Consider the following 24,467-nt stretch of genomic DNA (forward strand, 5'->3'; position numbering starts at 1 on the left):
TTGCCTAATAATTCCATTTTCTGAATTGCCTAGGCTTTGACATTTTCGATCAATGATTCCTTTCAAAGCTGCCATCGAGATTGGTTCCGTGATTTTCTTCAATCAAAGGCTTGATCTGGATGTAGTCGCGAGGCTTTCAGATCCCATCCAACGTATCAGGCCACCTTTGTTTCGGCCGGCCTTTTGGTCGCTTACCATCGACTTCGATGTTCAGACCAATCTTGACAAGCGAATTCGCTTTAGCGCGAATTACATGATGATTCGTGCAATCCAATATCGATCGCGGATATTTTTATTTCGGATCACGTGGCAATTTTGCTTTAATAATAATCGTTGGCGCAACAATCCAATTGGATCAGGGCCCTGAAGTGTGTTAGAGCACTTTATTCAAGACCGTAACGACACACTATAGGACTATAGTACCATATAGGAGGCAATGTGGTCAGCATTGCACTCGCCCGAGATTATTACCCTGATTGCATCACTAATTTTTATTTATTGCAGATATGCATATTTCAGAAACTATTTGCCGCCTTCAGTGCTTGGGTTCGCACACGGCCTAGTGTTGGAGTATATTGACGGCAATGGTGATTTCGTTTCTGTTTGGTGGAGCGCTTCTTATCTGCATATTGCGTTGACTAACCATTTCAACAAGAGGAGCTGGATCTTCGGATGTTATGGTTGGTTGAGAATGGTAGTGAAATGTTCCTTCTACCTATTATGGTGCTGGCGATTGTGGATGAGGAGTCGAGGAATCTAGCTTTAACATTCCTGACCAGACTCTCTGCAAATGTTTTCCTGATGGGGCATACCGTAGCGAGGTTGTTGCTCTTTGTGGCAATATCTGCCTCCATCGTCAGTCCAAATCTAAATTTCTTATTGTTATGGCCTTTGCTATGCTGCTCCTCCATTCATTACTTGCATTACGTGTGGTCTCAAAGCTGCTACAAAAGTCCTTAGATCGTTACGCTTCTAAGTTTCCTAGATATTATGGCGCCTTTTCAGGACGTGATCAACAACTTGACTTGCACCAGAGGAAAAAGTACTTGTGACTCCGGTCCAATACTTAACAATATTCTATGGTAAGCTGGTCTAGATTCCTGCGGGAAAATCTTTTTCCAATACGGAAAGAGAGTCGGGTTCGGAAGCTGGATCATGTTGAGCTTCGGGGATCAAAGGTCTTCTCCTCCGCTTGAGCTTCACAATACGAAAGCGAAAGTAAGCGGCTATCAAATTATGGGCAATGTCAGCGTCTATCTTGTATCATACATCCAAAAACCAACTTATAAATCTACTGATAATTACGGTGTGGTCAATTTGGTTTGGTCTGGTGAAATCTAATTGACGTTATAGTATTATAGATTGTGCTTGAATAGCGGGTTGCCAATGATGAGGCGGTGTAAGTTTTGTAAGTGGTAGAATGTACCTCATTATTGATCGGAACCTCTCTGTTAACGATTCTTATGTCTGACACTGGTTCCCAGGACTTGAGAAGATGCAGGCCTAATAGAATACAAAATCTTAATACTCGCTAATAAATTCAATTCGATTGAACGTTGAAGGACCTTGTCAGTGTATTGCTAAATATCAAAGGATTTTCCTTTCACAGAGAGTGGAAGAAGAGGATGATCGTTAAGATTCTCGTTTGAGTGTGATAGTTGCAAAGGTATCTGCATCTCTCCTGCCGTTGTAAAGATAATAGCTAAAATAATTCTTGAGCGTACCAAAGAACATCACGAAAGCTTGATCGACAGAGGGCAGGCTGGTTTTCACTTTGGATCCTCCCGTATCCCCCACATCTACACCTTACGGATCATTCAGGAATAGTGCGAGGAGTTTACATCTTCGGTTTACCTATTTCCCATCGATTTCGAGAAAACTTTCGATAGTGTGAACTGGGAATATATCCGGCATTTTCTACGCATTCTGGAAATAGCTATTCTGAGAGCGACATCTGATGGGGCAAAATGTCACGTGCTGAAACAAGGTAAAATTTCAGAGGAACTTGAAGCCCAAAACGATGTCCTCCAGGGTTGAATCTTGCCACCGACGTTATTTATTTCTTTTGTTGAAGACATTCTTCATACTGCTTTGCCCGGTGGGCGTGGCGGAGTTCAATGGACTATGGCATCTTTTCTCAAACACCTCTACCACGCTGATAACATGTGTTTGTTCTCTCACCGGGTCATTTATCTTGTGGTACTGAAGATAAAAAAAACAAAACCAAGGTTCTCAGCGTGACGAGTCATCGTACTCTCCTTATTTGCATTAACGGAGAAAGCATCGAAAGTGTTGATCAATTTATATATCTAGCGCGGTTTTTGTCGACGGTGGCATTGAATTCGATGTTGCTCTACGCATTAACAGCACTAAATCCGCTTTGGTTGTCTTGTCTAAAATCTGGAATTCAGTTATCTCAACACCAAGATGAAGTTGAGGCTGTTCTGTGCTAGCATCCTTTCTGTCTGCCTCTGAGAGTAGCACATGGAAAGTGATTGCCACTGTTACTCAAAAACTCCAATCCTTCGTCAACACCTGTGTGCGTTGTATAATATAATCGGAGTACGCTAGCCTTATACTATTATAAACGAAGAACTTGGTCGGCGCACCGGCCTGGCATCCGTGGATACGTCCTACAATTGCTTTGCTGGCTACTCTATGCAGTGGAAACCACTCTCCCAAGATGGCCGACGGTCATCCCCCGATGGCTGCCCCAAGGGCACTTGGCGCAAAACAGTAGAGGAGGAGTGCAGGCGTCTCGGCAAATCCTGGTGGAGCTGAAGCGCATTTCAGATAACTTCGAACAATGGGGCGTAGGTGTGGTTGATGCGCTATACCCCACGATAAGAGACCATTAGAACTATTTGGAAGAAGCAAAGTAAATAAGAAAAAAGATCTCTCAGATTGTACTTTGTAAAATAATTTAAAGGCACCTCTCGAAGCTATATTATCCTTATTTAGCAGTGACTGAGATAATTCAAATAAAAGTTGCAGGGAAACAGCAAAGTAGCACAAACAAAACCACTGACTATTCACAGCTTCGTCCAGATACCCTATACCAGCTACAGTTTTTCTCTGCCTGTGTTTTGTATGAAAAATGATATAGAAAAGCCATTAGTTTTGATACCCCTTGCACTCTCCTTTCCTCCTTTAATGTATTTTTTTCACATAATAAAAGTATCTTACTAAAGGCATCTTTTGATTGAATGCCTTGGAAAGAAATTTGTGCAACAATTGATGTAGATAGTCAAAGGCAGGTCCCAATAGCACAAGTTTTTATAGGACAATGCCCAGGGTGGAGTGCAACTTTTCGCAAAGAACTTCGGTTTCAGTACACATAAATGCAAATGAAGCACAAATTGCTGCAATTCAATAAATGTAATTATGAATCTACAGACAAGCATTTTCCAAAGGAGTTTATCAACGAAATAAATAAAAGTTAGAGACTCTGTAATATGTCTAGTACGTAACTCTGCCAGTGACTCGTTTTAGGTTCTTATACACATGTATATACATATTCTCACAAAAAAGGATAATCATATGTTAGCAGCGATTGGGCGAAAAGTTTTCCCCAAATGTAGCGTGCTTGGAATATGGATGAGAGACGCAAATCAATAAATTACGCTTCGTCATTTTTGTGAATGATTAATTTGATTAAACCTTCGCATATTGAATAATCGATCTGTACCTACCTTATGAGCCTATTGTTAAGGTTTTGTGTGAAATAAAAATCGATTCAATGTCTGTCTGTCTGCCTGTCTATCTGTCTGCCACATCAGATTTACTTGGAAATGGTTAAAGCTATTGCCACGACAACATGTGGTCTGCTAGTCCCTTTACATCCAACGAGGGACAGTATTTTGCGTTCGGTTTATGGGAAGATTGCCTATACATGCGAAAGGGGGGCGGGGTGTACATTTTTTTTCACAGAATATGGTCACCTGTGGTGTCAAATGAAAGGTCTCGCTTAGTACTTTTCGAAACCGACTTTATTTTTGGCAGTGGGTGAAACAGGGGAGTGAGGGTTTAAAATGTGGGTCCCGGAAAATGTAGCAGATTTCGTTCTCAGAATCTATCCAATCGAAAAATTTGAAAAAATCGCAAAGGGTAGGGGAAATCTAGGTATCAAAATGAATCACATTCAAATATTTCCTTAAATAAAGTTAACAATAGCGTATTACCGTATTTTAGAAATTTTCCGAAAAACCCAATTGTGGAAAATTTGAAGGAAATCCAACTATTATTAACAAAGTTATAGCAAAAATTTATATGACGCCAACATCATATAAAGTGAATTTATATAAGCGACCGAGTTGAAGTTTGGAACACATATATCAAGGAATATTTTGAACTTGTACGAATGGAAAAACGTGCATGGGAAATTTCTAACACAAGATGAATACAAAACCCTGATGCCCAAAGCGTGCAGCTTCTGGTATTCCGTCTTGTTAAAATAATTGAATATGTATAGCAACATAAAAAACTGAGTCGAAGGAGGACCTATATGTATACATATGTACATGTGTTATATACTATTTTCGCAAAAAATGTTTGTGAAATTCAACTCCTACAGTTGTTCCTAATTGCTAAATACACATGCGAGCATGTTACTATCGAATCAAGATGGAATTTATCTCATGGGACTAACATTTAAACTTGGAAATGCCCAACATGTTGTTCCTTTATTAACTCGTGCCAAGAATCCCTTTTTATTCTGCTTTTCAAGAATGTTTGGATAGCACTTTTGACGATGAAAACAAAGATTGCAATCTAAGAATAGTCTCAAGGATTCTCAAGGATTGAAATCTATTGACTTGAATGACTTGCTTCAGTAGTTTCAGATTGAGCGGGAGGAAATTTTAATCAATAAATACAAACAACCTTGACTTCTGAAGGAGGTATTATATATTCTTCTTCTTCTTATCTTCGATTTATAGTAAGAATAGCTTGGGAAGTATGATAACGACTATAATGCGGTTGAATGGGTAATTGTCACTTAGTCCTTGATGTGTGGAGAGTCCTCTTAGTGTCGTCTAACTAGTGCCTTTAATATAGTTTTAACTGTATGTCAAGCTATTACGTCAACCTTTTTTAGATAACATAAATGACATTTGGAATATGGTATATATCGGTATTTTTTTTTCACAATTAACAAAAGTTTAAACATGACTCAATCGATTTTCGTCTTTGAGCAAAATAAATCCATTATTAACCAGTGAAGTTCTTCTTCTTGTGAATGAAGTGGCTATTCGCCGGGGAATATGTGTATATGTCGGCCATGAATGCTCACACATCAATCGACTCAAAGTCAATATCAAACCAATATATTTCCGTCTACCCAGACGGACTGGCGATCAAGCTAAGGACGGCTGAAAGGAGAGATATCTTGATCTTAAAAAGAAGACAGTGAGTGTGAGAACCAAGACTAGAGCTCACTAGGTTAGACTGTTATCGGACAGGATTCTTCCTATTGTGGCACAGATTGTAAGGATGACCGCCTTCTGCACCTCCACGTATAGTCCGGCCCTAAAATCGAGCGTTTATGTATAATCTTTTCTGGCTGACCGTACGGCAGATATTAAGTGCTGGTTTTTTCCCCGAAATAGAGAGTATGTCATCCACAGATTTCATCAACACGAAGCTGATGACCGTCACTAATTTTAAAGTCGTCTTCTTCTCTCAATATCGGCGTTGCTTGCCGTCCTCCGAATCAAGTCAACAATAAAACAGCGTGAAAAACGCATTGGTCCGTCGGGCGCAAAGCTGCCTCTGCAATCCTCGGGGTCACCAACCCAGGTAAACAGCACATCGACCGAGTTACCTGGGTTTGGAATGAGCATGTCCAAATGAAGATCCGTGAAAAGAAATGCCTTTACCACTAGTTTGCCGGCGATAAAACGCTCGCAAATTGGCAAATTTATAAGAATACCAATCGAGAAGCAAAAACCGAAATGAAAGCACACAGAATATCAACCACTTCTGTTGTTTTAATGACAAAAACGGTACTTTGCTTACCTACCGTCGAGCCGCGACGGGTAGATGGCGAGAGTATTTCGAGCAGATTTAAACTGAAGAATTTGTTCATCTTCCACTTCCACAATCATTGCCGACATTTGGAGCAGTTCCACCTGTCAGTGCAGCTGGTGCTCAGAGGTCGCGGCGAGGAAAACGAGGCGGCCACCCTGTCGGCCGAACCAAAACCAATGGCCGAGGAGAACCTCCATAGTGGTGGCACCGGGAGACACTGTATTAAATTGTTTGCCGGCCGCGATGCAGTAGGCGAATGCTCCAAAGGCCTAATTATGGCATTCAGACCCGAGTCTGCACGGGGACTGATCTGAAATGGTAATAGTCACAAAACCTTACCGGGGGTATATTGGTACCATGGGAATCGGGATAGCCGCTGAATTCACATATTTCAGGTGAACTCCTGCTCTATGCGCGTTCAGCTTGATTGGCCCCCTAGTGGGAGCTTCATGGAGGTTGTGCTTTCGTTCAAGGAAGCAGAGACCTCCGCGTCTCAGCGAGGTGTATCGTTTTAACACGGGTGCCGTACTCCTTAGTTCGGTAGAGATTTAGGTAGGTCTTGCATCCACCAGTATGAATGCTGAGCCATGCACTGGGTATAGACTGGTACCGTCGTAGTTTGTTGCGGCGGGGCTCTGATTGTGGTCATAAAATCAATCAGTGTCTTAAGAAGACCGTGGGATTAAGTCTGCGAGACAGGTGTTCACGTTAAGCCCGGTGACGTAACTGTCAGCGCAACAGAAGTCGAGAAGGCAATAAAACCAATGAAATCGGGGAAAGCATCCGAACTCTGGAAAGCGAAGAGCTGGGACCTAACACTGTGGCTCAGTGAATTCTTTAATCGGTTTTTTCAGGAAGGTAGAACACCATCTGACTGGCAGAAAGTACAATATGGAAAAAGAAAGGTAGTCCAGCAGAATGTTCAAATTACCGTCCGATCCGGTTACTTTCTCATACCATTAACATTTTTGAATGCATTCTTGACATCCGTATTTGCGAAATCGTTAAAATAACCGTGATTCAAGCCGACTCTGTCAAGAATTGCGGAACTATTGACGCAATACATGCTGCGCGGTTACTCATGGAGAAACACTGTGAGAAACATCGCTCTTTTTACGTTGCATTTCTGGATCTAGAGAAAGGGTTTGAACGTGTGCCGCACGAACTCATTTGGTTTGCTCAACGACAACCAGAAGAACTAGTGCACTGAGTTTAATTGCTCTACCACAATCCGAAAAATAAAGTTCAAAGTGTGGTGGGTGTATCAAAATCGCTACATGTCTTTGTTGCTGTTCATCAAGGTAGCGCCCCCTCACCACTCTTCTTTGTTCTTGTTATGGACACTCTCAAACGGGACATCCAACGTCCAACGCTCTATACACTACTCTATGCAGGTGATGTTTTCCTAGCTATTAGATCCAAAACGATCTCAGGCAACTTGACAACTTGGCAACTGAAATGATCGCCTCATGAAATACGGTCTCAGATTGAATCTGAATAAAACCGAGCACAATCACTATCAGCGGCGGTGACCTGCCCAGATCAAAGCTATCAGCTAATGGAGAACTGCGTTATGAAATTGCTTTACGTTCTATCGCTCTCTATGGTTGAAGCGGAACTCCCTCGTTCAAAACCCAAAACCAAGCATAAATTCACTAAGTTCAACTTCTGCAAAGCCAATTTCGACGGTCTGAACTCAGCTTTAGTGTCTTTCAACTGGGTACATATATTAAGCAACTCATCGTGTGATCAAGCTCTAGGCACCTTTTACAATATCCTGTCCGATCTCCTTCTCTCCCTGCCTACGTTCGTACCCAACTTCGTTCACAACGGAAATTCTTATTAACATTCGCTTGAAACATAGACTGCGGAAGAAGTTTCGGGCTTCTAAGAATGACGCCGACCTTGCTGACTTTAAGGTTATATGCTCTACTGGGAAGTCAATGGTTAGAAAAGCGCGTAAAAGGTGCTTATTGAGCATCGTAGCCGCCCTTGGCCGCGGTACCTTAAAACTCTTTTGGTCTCACACTCGCAATTCTCGCAATCCCACTCAATCTCTCCTTACTTCTATCAGTTTCGCTGACTTAGCTGCCAACTCCCCACAACAATCCTGCGACCTCCTCTGCACCTACCTCTCTTCAGTGTTTTCTCCCTCGAGCCCTCCACCCTCTACACCTCTCATAACTGCAGACTGCCACGAATCTCTGGCAATTCCTCTCCTTACGCCTTCTTTGGTTGAGTTCCTCATTGGTAATCTTGACCTCAATGTCGGACCTGGCCCCAATGCGCTTCCTAGCCTCTTCCTCCTTAACTGTAGAAAACAGATTTCCTTCCCCCTGAGTATAATCTAAAACAAAAGTCTAGATGAATGCTACTCTCCCCTTCGCTGGAAAGAGGCCCTTATCATCCCTATCTCCAAGAGCGGTGACCCTTCTCTTGCTGTGAACTACCGCCCCATTTCTGTTCTCTCCTTTTGCTCCAAAATCCTGAAAGATACGTCAACGTCAACCTTCTGGTCTTTACCAAATTTGTTGCTAAATCTTTGAATTCACGACAGGAGGTACATGCTATTTATACCGATTTCTCCAAAGCCTTTGATACCGTTGACCATAACATTCTCCTTTCTAAACTTTCATTACTAGACTTCCCTCCCTCAGTCATCTCCTGACTTTCCTACTATCTCTCATACCGTTCCTGCAAAGTTTCTTTGCATGGTTACTTACCTCATTCCTTTTCTCCTTCCTCTGGTGTTCCCCAAGGCTCTATACTTGGCCCTCTACTCTTCCTGTTTTTTATCCAGTTCAGTCGTAGCAGCGGCCGCGTGCAAACGTGGCTCTCCGATCCTGAGAGTTGAATTATCAAGGACTGAACACTGAGGAACTAGAGCCGACTCCGGTCGGCAGGAAGCCGCAAGCAACATTTGGACTTCTACGGAGTCCATCATTATCGGCCGACGTTAGTCGCACAGGTAACTATTCGCTAATTATTTTTTTCCCCAGGATGTCGACCTGGGTGAAGGTGAAGCGGAAGAAGCGCGCTACCACGCCGCTCGAAGACGACGCCACGGAGGACATCGACACCGTGGAGAACGAAAAACAAACAACAGCAACCTCTACGGACCGGAATGACCCAGCAGTGAGGATACAGTTCCTGATGGCGCACATTCAGCGCCTGAATATGACGATCCTTGAACTTCGGAAAAAGGTGAACGAGGCGGAGTGTGCACGGACTACTCCATCCACTTCTCAGCCCGTCTCCAACGAACCGTGCACTTCGAAGGCTATGTCAGCGAGCACCGCCGCCGCGAGTACCGCCGACATCAGCACCGCCACTTCGAAGCCAGCAACAGGAAAGTGCGAATTCCGCCGATCATCCTATGCGAGGACGAGGCAGCACTGCCCACCATCATTTCGGAGCACCTCGAATCGCTCCCAGACAAGTACACTTTAAAAAAGAATGGCGGTAAAACCAAAGTGCTCTTGAATTCACTGAGTGACTTCAACGAGACACGGGATTACCTTGCAAGGAAGGAGAAGAGCTTCTTCTCCTACACCCCGAAGAATTTGAAACCGGTTAACATGGTTATCCGGGGCTTGCATCGGTTCCATCCGAGAACCGACGTCGTGACCGCCGTCGCGCAGGCCGGCTTATCTGAGGCCACAGACGTTAGGGAGTATACGACGAGACGCTCCTACGAGACCTCTGGCTCATAACTTTCTCGCCAGGGTTCAACACGGCGAAGCTCGCCGGTGTGAAAACGCTTCTTAACACGTTCGTTAAATTCGAGCCTGTTAGGAACAAAGAGGTAATGCAGTGTAAAAACTGCCAGCGGATCGGCAACGCTGCGATCAATTGCAGCATGCCCTGCAGGTGTGTGAATTGCGTCACTTCGCAAATGCCTTAAAGCGCAGGAGGAGAAACCCGCCTGCATCAATTGTGGTTCGACCATCAATCCGCTAAAATAAGCTCTGGCGTCTCCTACGCCCAGGCTATCCAAGGCATCCCGTTGAGGAAAAGCCAGCAGACACCTGCTCAGACACCAGCGTCTAATGCACATGAGGTCATTAGCAGCAAGGCGCAGGAGCTGTTTAAATGCCGCCTGCCGGAACTAAGTCGCCAACTAAAGGCTTTTTTACCAGCCCTGCACAGTTCCAAGGACATCTGGGAACAAAGGCTCCAAATGATTGCTTTTGTGGCGTCAATCTGCAAAGATTGAAGCTCCATTAGCAGTCCACTGACGGCTCCTGAAATGGAATTTTATTGCCTGGCCTTACCCTGGTAAGTCCAGCAAGTAGTTTTTAAGTACTTTTAGTCGTAAGAGGTTTTTAATTATCTTTCCTCTTTTTTCTTTCCTTTCATGTTTTAGGTAATATGTTCGCTTAATTAGTTAGTGTAGTCTGTAAACTTTTCTTCTTTAGGTTATGATTTAGATAAGAGTTAGCTCGTTAAGTCTTTTTCATGTTTTAGTTAATCACCCTCTGTGTCTGTAATTTCTGTTAGGCTAAGGTTTATATAAATAAAAAATTGTGTTTCTGCAAATTGTGTTTTTCCTGTTTTTTATCAATGACCTCGCCTCAAGCGTATTTGCTTTACGCAGACGACCTTAAATTGTTTTCCTCTGTTTCGTCTCCGTTGAGCTATGCTCTCTTACAGTCCAACCTTAATAATTTAGTCCCCCCCCCAATATATTCGACAACGAACTTCGTTTCAATTCCCACTTTGTTGACATTCATCAATAGAGCTTCCAAAATGTCTGGTCTTATCCTACGTTCCTCCTCCGACATTACCTCAATTCAGCTCTCCTTAACACTCTTCAATTCCCTTGTCAGAAACATCCTTGAATATTGCTGTGTAATCTAGTCCCCCTTTCGCATTCGGGATTGCCGCGCTCTTGAAGTTATACAACACAAATTCTCCGGGACCCTCTTTTACAAAAAGAACCTTCCACGGATTGATTATCCGTCACGACTCCGCACCCTCAATTTCCCCTCCCTACAGCAACGCGGTATCTTCCTTGATATGTGTACTCTTTTCAAACTCTGCAATTGTCTGATGGACTGCTCCGTCAATTCGGATATTACTTTCAGTATCGTCTCGTTTCATAACACACGTAGTGCGGACATTTTTGATATATCCTTCGCGGAGCTCGAGATTTACTTCCACTCTCCGGTCCCGAGGCTATGCCGGTCCTACAACGCCCTACTGCTTGGGTCCTTTGACTCTATTTCCTTTTCTAGTTTTAAACATGAAATAAGCCATTCACTGCTCCTCCCTCTGAGGACAATATGTAATAAGGAATTTGTTTTCTGTGTATTGTCCTCATTAAATAAATAAATAAATAAGTGTTGGCCGACTATAAAAGACAATGAACCGCGTCTTGCGGTAATGGAGACGAAGATGTTGCCTTGAATTAGTGGTGTGACACGTTTTGATCACATCCGGAATGAGGATATCCGCGATCGATATGATGTTGCACCGATTGTGGAAAAACTGCGAAAGGGGCGTCTTCGATCGTATGGCCACTTAATTCGCGCTAACGAGTATTCATTTGTCAAGGTCTGAACGTCGAAGTCGATGGTAAACGATCATACAGCTGCCGAAGCAACGGTGGCTTCTTACGTTGGATGGGAATTTAAAAGCCTCTGCGACTTTAAATATCCATCTACCTATTTAGTTGTTCTTGGTCTAGGAGATGTAGACGAAGACCGTTATGTATGTGCTTATGAAGGATAGTATTGAGGATTTTTAACAGACAAAAAGTACAGCCGTTGGTGATTTAGATAGTAACTAATTTTCATTGTAATGCGTAAATACTGCGAGCCTTTTTTCTCAATGTTTAACTAATCAAGCGGGAACATGTTATATTTAGGTCATACTCACGGTTAGTTTATCAAACAACTTCCCAGTTGTTGTTTTTGAAATCAGTTCGTCCAACTCCAATGACAGCTTCCGATAAAACCATTTCCGCACTTTATTCGAGTTCTTCAACTCATGAAAGAGAAACTGCATAACCAGGTTGATGGCCACAATAGGTGACTTACTCTCCGTTTCCGTTGATTTTATGTTGTTTAGTATATTCTGTAAAAATCGATCTCGATTGATAACAATCCATCTCCAATATAGTGATTGATTCGCTTACGTCCGGTAGGCTGTATCTTTCATTAATATCCCGCTGTTCCATAGACTCCTCCGGTAGGTTACCATATTTGATGAAGAAGTAGTATTGGAGCAGGATCATGAGAACGGCTCCAATAACAAGCGACATCAGCCCGAACAATAGAAATGTTGTGAGATTCATTTTACGATATTATGTTACGAATAATGCAACGCACAATCGAATCGCCTCAGACACTGCACATGTAAATACTATGCCAACGGTTGACTGAACAGACACTAACCACCCACTGACCGCACACCACACTGCACTAGTTCCAGCTTCTATGCCATTATCTAATTATTGTGGTTTACACTTTCACTATTCACTCTTTGCGGTAATTTAATGCTAATCCCAATTTATTTCAATCAATTAGAAGAGGATTTCACTCCCTGACCGGCAGGAGCTACCTTTGTCGTGTCAACCATTGAAAGTTTGCAGAGTTTTTCCGCGGACTGGAAATTCTATGTCTTGAAATCAAGAACCAGCCTTCAATCTAAGGCGGGTCGGCCTTCCACAGGGTTGAGTGGGTGGGAATAGGTATCAAAGGTTGAGTTTGATGAGGCCTTTTACCGTAAGCCCTACATAACATTGAAAAGGGATGGGCTTCGTTATTAATTATCTGTTGTAATCGTCGCATCTTTTCTTTCATTTGGATTTAACAAAGTTCTTAAGAGATAAGTATCTGTGCCTTTAAGCTAAATACTTTTTTGACACCATCATCAAACTTAGCAAACAGTTCACTATTAGTGTCTTTTATCTAATTGCTTCACGTTAAATGGTATCGCAAGTTCCAACCCTGCCATCGAACTTAGTCGTTGGAAAATCGATGGAAATTTTCACACATGCGCCGCTCTCAAGTCTGCCATTGACTGGGAGAAGCAAATTGACAAACATTAAGGTTTAAGATTGTTTAGCCGGCAACGGAGCTGGTGCTGGAAACACACTGACCGTCATTAGCCTGGCCGACTCCTTGCTTTCTATCTCACTATATAACCCTCGCATCCTCACGGGGTTGCTCAAAGACAAGGGACGGAAGTCATTTGGTGTTGGAAATTACTGCATCCGGGGCAGTGCAGCTTTCGAATGATTGTTCGTTAATAACAAGATGAAATATTGTCATGGGTGCCGCTGGGGTGTTCGAAGCGTTTAATTACGATTAAAGGGCTTCGGAGCTGCAGAAATTATTGATAAAATAGAAATATATGAGCTCTGAGCTTGTGCCTATTAGAGTGATTAGTTACGAAGGGTCGAAAGCTTGGCAATATTACGACACGAATAATGATGAATTGTGAGAATAATAACTTTAAATGGGAAAGTAGGAAAAGATGGATATGCAAGTGGAACATCTAAAGGAGTGAATAAATTCCATTATGTTCATTAAAAGATATGTTAAGAAATTTGGTTGAAAGTAGTTTAAAGCAAAAAATTAATCTGAATATTTAACATCCCCAACAAAAGGGGTAAATTAAATTGAACCTAAAACTTTTACCTGGAAGGCTTCGGTGAACGCAACAAAGCCACTCGTAGGCATTCTAATTGCTGCGTGGCGCTAATAAATAAATAATTGGGAAAAGTTTTGTGAATGGATTACATTGAAGAGGGTTCTGATATTATTCATGGTAATGAATCACGTCGAAAAGCGACAATACAGAATAAGAGTAGGGTCGGCCCTTTTAGTGAAATTCACTAAAATTCTTGGTTCTGATTAATGGTTTTTCCTAAGCACAAATTATCTTGAAATGACAAATTGCGGCACAATATTTTGCTTTAGTTTTTTTATGTGAAAAAATCGTTTGGGTAATAGCTTTTGATGGAAATGTTGTAATTCTATTATCTTCCTCTTTTTCTTCAGTCAGTGTACCGTTCACAGGTGGTCGGCTCGGTTTTAATTCTATTATAAACTAGTTCGACGTTTACGTGCGTAATCTCTTTTTTCAGTTTTTATTTTTAAGAATTAGCTAACAATAATATATAGATTGGAAAAATGAACAAAAAAAAAACAATCTTTTAAAATAACAAAAATAACTTAAATTGAATGGCCACTGAAGGCTTTCAAAATTTTTGAATAACGATTTACAGACCGAGAAGAGAAATAGTAAGAAATAAAATCTAATTTTCCAATAAGTTGTCGGGAAATGGTCAAAAACCCCACAGAATTCACTTGGCCTTAGTGGCAAATAAAGAAATATAAAAGTAATAATAAATGTTTAATCGCTTCAAAAGATACTTTCAACTTAAATTATTGTACTTAAAACTATCATAATTAACAAGTCGGGAAACCGGAAGCTGGGCGCGTATGAAAGGTTTTGTTTGCTTCTTCTGTAAGTATATTTGAGTGTAGAACTAGCCCATTCGTACGTAGCCCGTTTATGTATATGCATTTAGCATGTCGGAATTAGTACTTCGGGTTGTAAATTAACACGATAAAAACAACTTTGAGCTACTGTAACTTTGTTACTAAAAGTATGATTTTGATCAAACTTGGGGATAATATGCTGCTTATATGTTATACTACTACCAAGTTCTATAACTCTGGGATAAACCTAAGCCTCCTTAGGTCAATTTTCGCAAAAATATGGTAATATACTATTATTAATTTAATTTGAACAGATATCGATATGGAGAGTACACTCCCCGCCTTTCTAACAAATCTCAAAACTAAGACCGGCTTCGACAAGTACTATTCGAGACCTTTCATTTGATACCCCACATGACTACATTCGGTGAAAAAATTTTTTACACCCCTCTTCTACATGTATGGGGACCTACATGGAGGCCAATAAATCTTGCGCGGTTATTACTCTCGACATGAAGAATGGCAAAATGGAGTAAAATAATTGCGGCTTTAGCCAAATTAGGCGCTCCTAAATATCTGGTGCACATAGTCATGGAATTTCTCCGGGAGATAATATTGTTTTATGATTCGGACGATGGACCTAAGACGTATACAATAACCTGTGGGGTTCCACAAGGATCAGTCCTCGTTCCTCTCCTGTGGATAATAATGTATGACGGAATTTTATTGTTGCAACTACCCAAAGGAGTGACAATCATTGGCTTCGCAGACGATATCGGAGCAACTATCGTGGCAGAAGACATTGATGAGATCGAGGTACTCACAAACGAGGCAATTTTTAAAATCAGGTTTTGGTTAGAGGTAGCTGGTGTGACACTCGCGGAGCATGAAACCGAGGTAGTCTTGATTACCAAGCGAAGGAAGCAGACGTCGATAAAGATCAGTATTGGTGAACACATTATACAATCGCAGCCAACGCTTAAATAACTAGGAGTCATGGTTGACTAAAGACTGAAATTCAAGTCCCATCTAAGTGGCTACATTCTTGGCAAGAATGTTACCAAATATAGGTAGTCGTAGGCAAAGCCGTCAGCTCCTGGTCTCGAGTGTTGTTAGTTCCATCTGGCTTTATGCAGCTCCAATCTGAGCCCCGTCTTTGAAGGTGGAAGCAAACTGAAGAAAAATCGCAGCCCCATACCGATTGAGTGCATTACGAACGTCATACGCTTACCGTACAACTTCAGATGAAGCAGCTTGTGTGATAGCAGACATGATCCCCGTTCGACATCTTGGCGAACGAGGGTCGACGCCTCTATGACTCATCATATGCAATCGGCGAGTCTTATACCAATCGTCGGCAATTGGCACGAAGCGAATCTATTTTGGAATGGCAAAAAAGATGGGATAACTCACCTAAAGGACGCTGGACACACAGGATTATTCTAGATGTCTCTAAATGGATCAAGCGAAGGCACGATGAGGTTAGTTACCACCTAACTCAATTCCTAAGTGGACACGGAGGGTACCGTGTATACCTTGATTGCTTCGGGCGTGATGACTATTGCTGGACACGCGTAATCATTCCGGAGGATGCGGAGCATTTTGTTTTTAACTGCCCGCGGTTCGTCGCACACAGGGTGGATGCGGAAATTGACGCCGAGGCACGGTTGACACCCGAGAATATCGTGGACCTCTGAAACATCTTGGAGGGCGGTGGAAAAATTAATGAAGGCGATCCACAATCTGCTGAGTAGGGAGAAGCTTCGGAGGAAAGTTACAAATAACGACAGAAGCCGCAGTTCATAACTCATCCTGCCTCGCGTTGTAATATCGAAATGGCAGTCCCGCGGGGAAGGCGAAGGGAGGTGGTTTTAGTGAAAAAAAGTCGCACAAAACCGTATGGCAGGAGCCAGCGGTAGGTTTTGAACTTTTTCACCTTCCAACGTATAAAAAAAGAAAGAAAAAAACAGACAGACAGACATTGAACCGATTTTAATAAGGTTTTGTTTTGCAAAAATAATAAAGTAAAAAATAACAAAAGTAATAATAACAGTTATAATATTTACAAAGAAACAAAGAATAATAACATATGTCTGTATAAGTTACAACTAATCGGCATCCCGCAGCTACCAGTACCAAGATTTCTCTTTTTCATCCCGCTTAATATCAATTACTCTGGCTCCGGAGTATCTTCAGTTGAATTCCGGAGCCCCACAGTCAAGTTCGGGGGATATTCTATCCTTTTGTCCGTGACCCGCCTATGTATATGGTACCTAACCGGATCACCGGCAGAATCAAGAATTAGACCATTCCTTTCAAGATACACGAACGCTTCGGGAGGAATGAAGCCTGTCGTGAGAGTTTTCTCAAAATACCCATCTAGATCGCACTATATGATTCCGAATCAATCTGATGATAATTTTGTCGATTCTCGGCACAGCAGCAGCTGAATACATCACTTCGTTAGTTACATAGTGCTCATAGTTTAACGACGCAGTCTTATTAAGCCCCGTGCAAGGACGCAGACATTTCCTTTCAAAAATCCTTATTTTCTCCATTTAGCTAGCACTCAAATTAAACCAGATAGGATACCCGTAGGTGAGCATCGATATAACCAAACTAAGATAGCAAGGCTAAGGTGTGGAGCATAAAAGAGTCTACACCCAGGTATCTAACGCACTTCTTATGAGGAATGCGCTCAGAACTATCTTCGTTTGCGACAATGTGGAAATCCCTCCAATTCCTTTTCAAGTTCCTACTGGCGTACGCCAAGGAATTTCAAAACAGAATCATTTCACACTTTTGCGCATTGATTTTCATCCGCCAGCTGTTCGTGAAGAACTTAATATTATTGAACATTTTCTCAAGTTCACCTACTTTCACCTCAGTTAGCTTCTTGTGTGCCGTGTAAGCTATCAGATCGTCAGCAAAGGCAACCAACGACCTTTTAGAAGATTTATTAAACTCAAACGAGTTGAGTAACTCGCCAGCAAATACTGCGAAAAGTGTAGGCGCAGTCACTGTTCCTTGCTGTAATGTAGTGAGATTTCCGTCCGTAATGACAAAGCACTTGCCATACAGTATATTACACATCATCGCTGCGAGGTGGCTGGGAAACTCGTTCTTCAGGAGCCTGAAAATCAGCCCATCCAACCAGAGGGTATCAAAGGCCTTTTCCATGGCTATAATGCAAGCGCCCACGCACTCACCATTGTTAATCCGCCAGCAAATATCAGACGTTACCTTCGTTATTGCATATATTGTCGAATGTCCAAATCGAAATCCGAATTGCGCATTCGACAATAATTCGTTCCTCTTGATATGCCCGTTCAAGGCTTTCAATCCAAAACCTCAAACACCTTGCTGATGTTAGGCAGCAAACTGATTGGGGGGTAGCTCTTAGTACTGGATGAATCCTTTCCTCTCTTTTAGATCGGGGACACTCGGGCTTTCTTCAATTGTCCTGGGAAGAAAGAATTGTTTAATAAATTATTGAACAAGATGCAATACTTACGAATGGCAATGTCTGGTAAATGCCTGAGGACCACGTTGGGAATGCCATCCATACCGGATGATCTCTTATTGTTTACCCTTCTAAATATGGAAGTTAACTCCACACATGAGACAAAGTAATCAAGCAGATTATCACTCGGTATGGGATCGACCGCAATGCAGAACTAAGCTGTTCAGGCCATATTTGAAATTATGGACATCTCGTTCTACAATTTCTTTGGTGCTGCATGTTTTCACACATGGTTAATATTTTATTGAGGATGGTGTTCATCCCGTCACTTGCATCTTGTTGGGGCTTCTTAGCTTCCCCTTGTCGGACTGCTTCTGCACACGGGACCCCCGGGACGATTGGTGCCGAAGGGACGGTACCGTTCGATGCCGCTGACACCTTCGTCCCTTGGGTCGATTTTGATGCCTGCTGCCTTGTGACTTTAACATTGCGGTATGCAGGACATCCACGATCCGAAGCCGGATGCCCTCCGCTTCCGCAGTTGACACAGAAGGTTTTTTCCTTGCCCTCTGTTCAGTCAGCGAACATTCGGCTGTGGTATGGCCTTTCCCGCACTTTACACATCGTAAGGTCATTTGACAGTTCACTGCCGAGTGACCATAGCGCTGGAATCTTCGGTACTGGACTATTTCGCCCATAAGCAGGCGCTCAAAACGAATCGCTTGGCAATTAAGCGACCTGATGCCGATCAGATCACTTCTCCGGCTCTCAGGGCTTATCTGCACGAGGAAGTGCGGCAGGATTCGTTTTTCCAAAACGGATCGCCTCGTACTAAAGCGTGATACTGAGAGGAACTTGACCTCGGTTCCCGTCTCCCAGAGCATTTTGAGCACCTCATCGGGCTCTTCCTCCGCATCTAAGCCTTTGAGAAGGAAGGTTTGCACCTTCTCTTCCTTTGGAGTGTAGGTAAAGTGAGGAGCCTTGACTCGCTCGCGGAGCCTCCGTGCTTGTAATTCGCTATTTTTTTTTACATTTGGACTCTTTTTATTTGGACTCTCTCGGCTCCCGTCTTTTGATGATAAAATTTGAAAGCCCCGCGCTCCCATTAAGTAGAGCGGCTAAATCTCTATCCACCCAATTCATACACATTAATGGAGACACCCTTTCCCCCTTTTCTTTATTTCGGATGCTACTTGTGGCCCCGGTCAGACCATTTTTTAAATTTTCAATCCTACTTATGTTATTTTTAACATCAGTTGACATTTTTTCTTCATTTTTGTTTTTGTTTTTTAATTTTTTTGAAATATAGAGCAAAAACTCACCCAGTTTTCCCTCTTCAGGACTATCATTGCCGCACTTATCACCGCTATAACTAGCCTGACATTTGGCTCGGAATGAAGTATTCCTTCATTTAGTAGCTAGCTTCCAACCATCATTAAACTTTTTCCTGTTCGGACTCTCGGTTATTATTCCGATTGGTGCCAAGGTGTTCATATTGTACGAGTGAAAGATGATTTTATGGTCTTTGTTTCCTGTAGTTTTAGCACTATGGCAATTTGCTGTATTTAATATGTTAACGTTGCACTTTTTCTATGGTTTTACGTTCATGAGATTTAAGAGGTGGTGGACTTCGTTAAACACATGGTGAGTTCGATTCGGAATGATCCAATCGGGAGATTCCAGGTAGTCTTGTAGATATTCGTGAGTGCTATTTGTCGCGAAACTATTAATTGGGTATGCCAATACCACTTTCTGGGCGTTTCAGTTTCTGAACGAGTTACGACTTCTTCGTAAGATCATCTTGGATGTTTCCATCACTCAGTTCGAACAAATTTTCCTCGGTGGGAAAATATTCAGGTGTTAAAGCGTTTAGGTGGTTCGGACAGTACTTAGAGGAGCCACCATCTTAAGTTTAAGTAGACCTCGATCTGGGCCAATAAAATGTATATTTCCTCAACATTGAGTAGGTGTGATTCGATTACTTTCGCCAAATGTTGTTTTGTAGATTTAATAGCAGACTCCCAGATCTTCTTTGTTATTAAAAGCAAGCGTTGCATGTGTCTACCCCCTTTTTTGCGGTAGAGGTGTTAGATAGTCCACACATCCACTTGCATGATTGCTGAACCTGCACTTAGTGGAAACTCGTACCGGTGTGCTAGTCAAAGCGGCTATTTGATTATGGACACCAAATCACACCGTGACCGAAGAAGGCCGTGAGTTTATGCCTCCTCACCAGGTATTCATGATAAATCCTGGATCTTCTACGCTCCTGTTTTTTTTACTTTCATCGAGAGTAAACCTAAGGACAGCGCGCGCCTCAAACTTACTTCTTATCAACTTATTTCACGCAAATGGACACTATGAGGAAAGGCAAGGTCCTAAAAGCAAACCAAACGAGGAGATAGTGGTAGTGAGCTGATTGTGTTTATTCGCAGTACGAAAATGCGCCGTTCGTCCCACCGCCCAGCGAAGGATGCAACAAGGGCTGAAATACCCGACTAGACATCGTGACGCGCAGATGGAGAGAAGGACTCGCAAAGTGATGCTTCACCTGCAACGGTGTCAGGAACCCAGACCATACCACGCAGTGCTATAATTGTGGAAGGAGGCATAGTGGAAACTGCCGAAACTAATCCAATGGTCCAATGCGATCTGCGACGTTCCTCCAGAAAAACGTCGACAATGGGGTGAAAAACGGGCTAATGGAACTGGAGGAGCTCCTGGACAGGATTTCATACTATAGGCGAACATGAAAAGTAAGAGAAAATCTTCAGGAAGCAGAAATAATCGCGCTTCCCGACGAGAACACTATGAGTACCAAACGGATCGCAGACAGCCAATTGCAGAATGAAGTGGGGAAAAAACGAAAGGAGGAAGGGACATCTGAAGGAGACTTCGTTCAGGTACTCTCCAGGGCTCAAAAGAAGAAGTCGAAGAAGAACAAAAGACAACAACACGTCGCGCCGTCAGAAAAACCTCTGCCTAAAATCAAGGCGGACACGAAGAACTGAGCACCAAAAGAAAACGTGGGGAGGCGAAGGAGGACTACACGGCCAGCTTTTCTTATTAAGCCGACGAAAGGCAAGACTTGCGGAAGCTCTCAGCGAAATCCGTTGCAAGATTAAATCCGAAGATAACGGAGCGGAAGTGTCTTCCATTCATAAAACGAACGGTGGTGGAGTTCTAGTCGAACTAGTCCCGAAGACAATAAATAAAGCTACGTTCTGTGATGCAGAAAAAGCTTTGGTTTCCAGCCTGGAACCCACGTGTTTTTTGGAAATCTGAGGCCTTCACTGTCTCACAGAAAAGGTAGGAGAGGCCATCAAACGCGAATGTCCGGAGGTAAGCAATGTCCGGATTGGTATCACTTCTACGAACTCCCGAGGCCAAAAATTCGCTGTGGTGGAAGTTGTCGAGCAATCCGCGAGGAAGCAGAACAGCGGGAAAATAAGAATTAGTTGCGTAGTGTGTAGGATACGAATCCGGGCCACCCCTACCAAATGTTATAGATGTTTGGATTATGGGTACACATCTGCAAACTGTCGGGGACCTGACAGAAGGGCAACATGCCGTAAATGCGGTCAGGCAGGCCATGAAGCGAACACCTGCAATGAAAACGAAAGCTGCATCCTATGCAGGGACCGTGACGTGACTGATGAGAACGTTGCGTACCCTGCGTCCTTGGGACGGTGTCCAGTTTTCAGAGCAGAATTGGAAAGAGCTAGGACACGGTTAACATGATTAGCATCCTATAAATCAATATGCACCGGAGTACAACCGCTCACGAGTTGCTAGTGCAGTTCGCTGCGGAGACCAAAGCTGATTAAGTGCTGATCAGTGAGCAGTATCAAAACAAGGGCCCAATTTCAATGCACCCTTACATATCAGGTACCGCTGTCATCTGGGTTCGGGACGGCGCTCTCCTTAGGGTTCTTACCCAACGCCGAGGGGACGGTTTTGTCTGGATTCGGTGTTCAGGGATAACGTTTCTTACGCCGAATGAGACGATGTCGGACTTTCGACTAAGGCTTGATGCTTTGGAGGACACTATCTTAGGCACAGATGGGCCGATCCTGGTCGGGGGTGATTTCAATGCCAGTGTACTTGAATGGGGCATGCCTCGCACAAACTCCAGAGGGAAGCGAATTCTGGAAATGGCGGCGAGAACAGGACTTGTAGTTCTAAACACCGGATCCACCCTAACGTTCCGGCGCGCGGGCTGCGAAGGAAGCATTCCAGACGTTACTTTTTCGTCGGAATCACTGGTGCCGCTGGTGGACGGATGGCGAGTTCTGGAAGACTTCCCGGTAAGCGACCACCAAGACAATGACTTCGAAGTGGTGGACACAAACCCTCGGTGTGTACTACCTCGGCGATCTTTCTGTGCATGGAACGTCGCGAAGGTGACCAACGGGAAATTTGTCGAATCTCTTGGAACAGGTGGGGCCGCGCTAGAAGTTATTCCTTGGAGTGGTGGCGCTGCAGCCAACACTGTCGTAAATTCTGTTATGAACCTGATAATGACGGCCTGTGGAGCCTCCATGCTCAGGAGGGCATCGAGGCGTGGTAAACCTTCCAACCAGTGGAAATCGCAGGGCTCCGAAAGGAGTGTCACAGGCTCCACCGCTTAACACAACGTCTAAGCGATCGGGAGGAGGCGTGTGCCATAATGACGGAGTACAAATCAGCCAAAAGGAGCGCAGCGCAATAAACAAAAGGAAAGCTCGCTGCTGGCAAAATCTGATTGAGGAGGTGAATGGGGACCCGGGGGTCTCGGTTATAAACTGGTAACCCGAAAAATCGGGTCTCTGCGGAAACCCTGTTTACTTAAGGCCGAGGAGATGGACCGCATTGTGAGGGCACTCTTCCCTGCACACCCCGTATGGGATGGTGACGTCGGCGCGGAGAACGCAGAGGACTGTCCACTTTTCTCTGTAAGAGTTGGAACAGGCAGTCCTCTCTATGAAAAGCAAGAAGGCGCCAGGCCTCGATGATATTCCAGCTGAAGTATACAAACTTGTATTCCAACACCAACCAGACCTACTGCTCGGTGCATTCAACGCTTGCTTGAAAGAAGGCACTTTCCCTACTCGTTGGTAGGTAACGAGGCTTGCGCTAATCCATAAAGGGAAAGGCGACCCTGAGTTGCCGTCTTCATGCCGCCCAGTATGTATGCTTGGCGCTGCTGGGAAAGTGCTCGAAAAGTTCATCAGAAGTAGACTCGCTGAAGCGATACGCGCTGCCGGAGATTTATCTCCCCGGCAGTTTGGTTTTAGAGTAGGGAGATCCACAATTGATGCTGTCACGCAAGTCGTGGACGCCGTTCGACGAGCGTAGGCACATAGCCGCCTAACTCGACGAGTGGTGCTTCTCGTAACGCTTGACGTCAGAAACGCCTTTAATTCCGTAAGATGGAAAGACATTCTAGGTACACTAGACAATACTTTCAACGTGCCGAACTATCTTTTATGGATATTGAGGGATTATCTGAGGAACCGCTCCCTGCTTTATGAAACACTAGAGTGTCAAAGGAGGATGGAGGTCACGTTGGGGGTAGCAAAGGGATCCATCCTAGGCCCGAACCTATGATAGTCTACTTAAATTCGACATGCAGAAGATTCGCGCCTGGTCGGCTACGCAGATGATGTCGTGTTGCTGCAGTGTCGAATAGGTGCAGAGCAGACTTGGGATATTAATGCGACGGGTAAGCGGATGGATGACTACTCATTGTTTGAACCTTGCACTGGAAAAAACCGAAGTAGTTATGCCACTAGACGAGTTTCAGCTCTCTTGGCAAAATGAAACTAGAGGCAGAGGGACTGCGCTGCTCATCGGAAGTATGGTGAGACTGACTATTTCCTTAATAATAATAATAATCGTTGGCGCAACAATCCATATTGGATCAGGGCCTTGAAGTGTGTTAGAGCACTTCATTCAAGACCGTAACGGTACACTACAGTAGACTGTAGGAGACAATGTGGTCAGCATTGCGCTCGCCCGAGATTATTACCCTGATTTGACTCAGGTACTCATTCACAGCTGAGTCGACTGGTATCCGACGTCAAATCACGATACAAATCCCTCTGCCACCAGCGAGATTTGAACCGCGACCTTCCGTACGACAGCCTTGTGCTCTAACCACTCAGCTATCCGGACTATTTCCTTACCCAATTTTTAAGTGGGCATGGAAGTTTCAAGTCTTACCTGCACAAGATTGGAAAGGCGCGAATTCCGGATTGTGTGTTTTGCAATGGAATTGTGGACGACGCCCACAACACTTTTTTTCTTGTGGAAGGTGGGATGGGGTTCGTCAACAGTTCTATGTAAACACGGGGGATCTCTCTCCAGGCAACATTGCCGAAGAAATGCTGAGGAGTGCTGATAGGTGGAGCCATGTTGCCCATTACGTTCGGGTCCTTTTCGTTGCTAAGAAGATAGAACTCGACCGGTGGAGGAGTCGGATGGCAGGGGGTTCCTTGAACTGACGGTTCCCTTCCTCTTCTCCCCTCTCGTTGGTGAAAGGA

General features: G+C 43.6%; 1 protein-coding gene and 1 long non-coding RNA gene across 6 annotated transcripts in view; one reads left to right on the forward strand and one right to left on the reverse strand.

Moving 5' to 3' along the window:
• Window positions 1-12,657, reverse strand: part of LOC119653696 (PDZ domain-containing protein 8) — a 37,130-nt gene extending 24,473 nt beyond the window's left edge. For all 5 annotated transcript variants that reach the window (XR_005249739.1, XR_005249740.1, XM_038058570.1 and 2 more), the window contains exons 1-2: window positions 12,167-12,657; window positions 11,908-12,105 (exon numbers count right to left, since the gene is read on the reverse strand). Coding sequence is in view for 3 of the 5 variants with exons in the window: in XM_038058570.1 (XP_037914498.1) it covers window positions 11,908-12,105; window positions 12,167-12,325 (357 nt within the window). In the remaining 2 variants the exon portion in view is untranslated. The remainder of the gene's footprint in view (window positions 1-11,907; window positions 12,106-12,166) is intronic.
• LOC119653700 overlaps window positions 1-24,467 on the forward strand; it is a 132,435-nt gene that overhangs the window by 90,752 nt on the left and 17,216 nt on the right. The window lies entirely within an intron of this gene.

Source organism: Hermetia illucens, chromosome 4, assembly GCF_905115235.1.
Source record: "Hermetia illucens chromosome 4, iHerIll2.2.curated.20191125, whole genome shotgun sequence".
In the NCBI taxonomy this organism is placed as follows: Eukaryota; Metazoa; Arthropoda; class Insecta; order Diptera; family Stratiomyidae; genus Hermetia; species Hermetia illucens.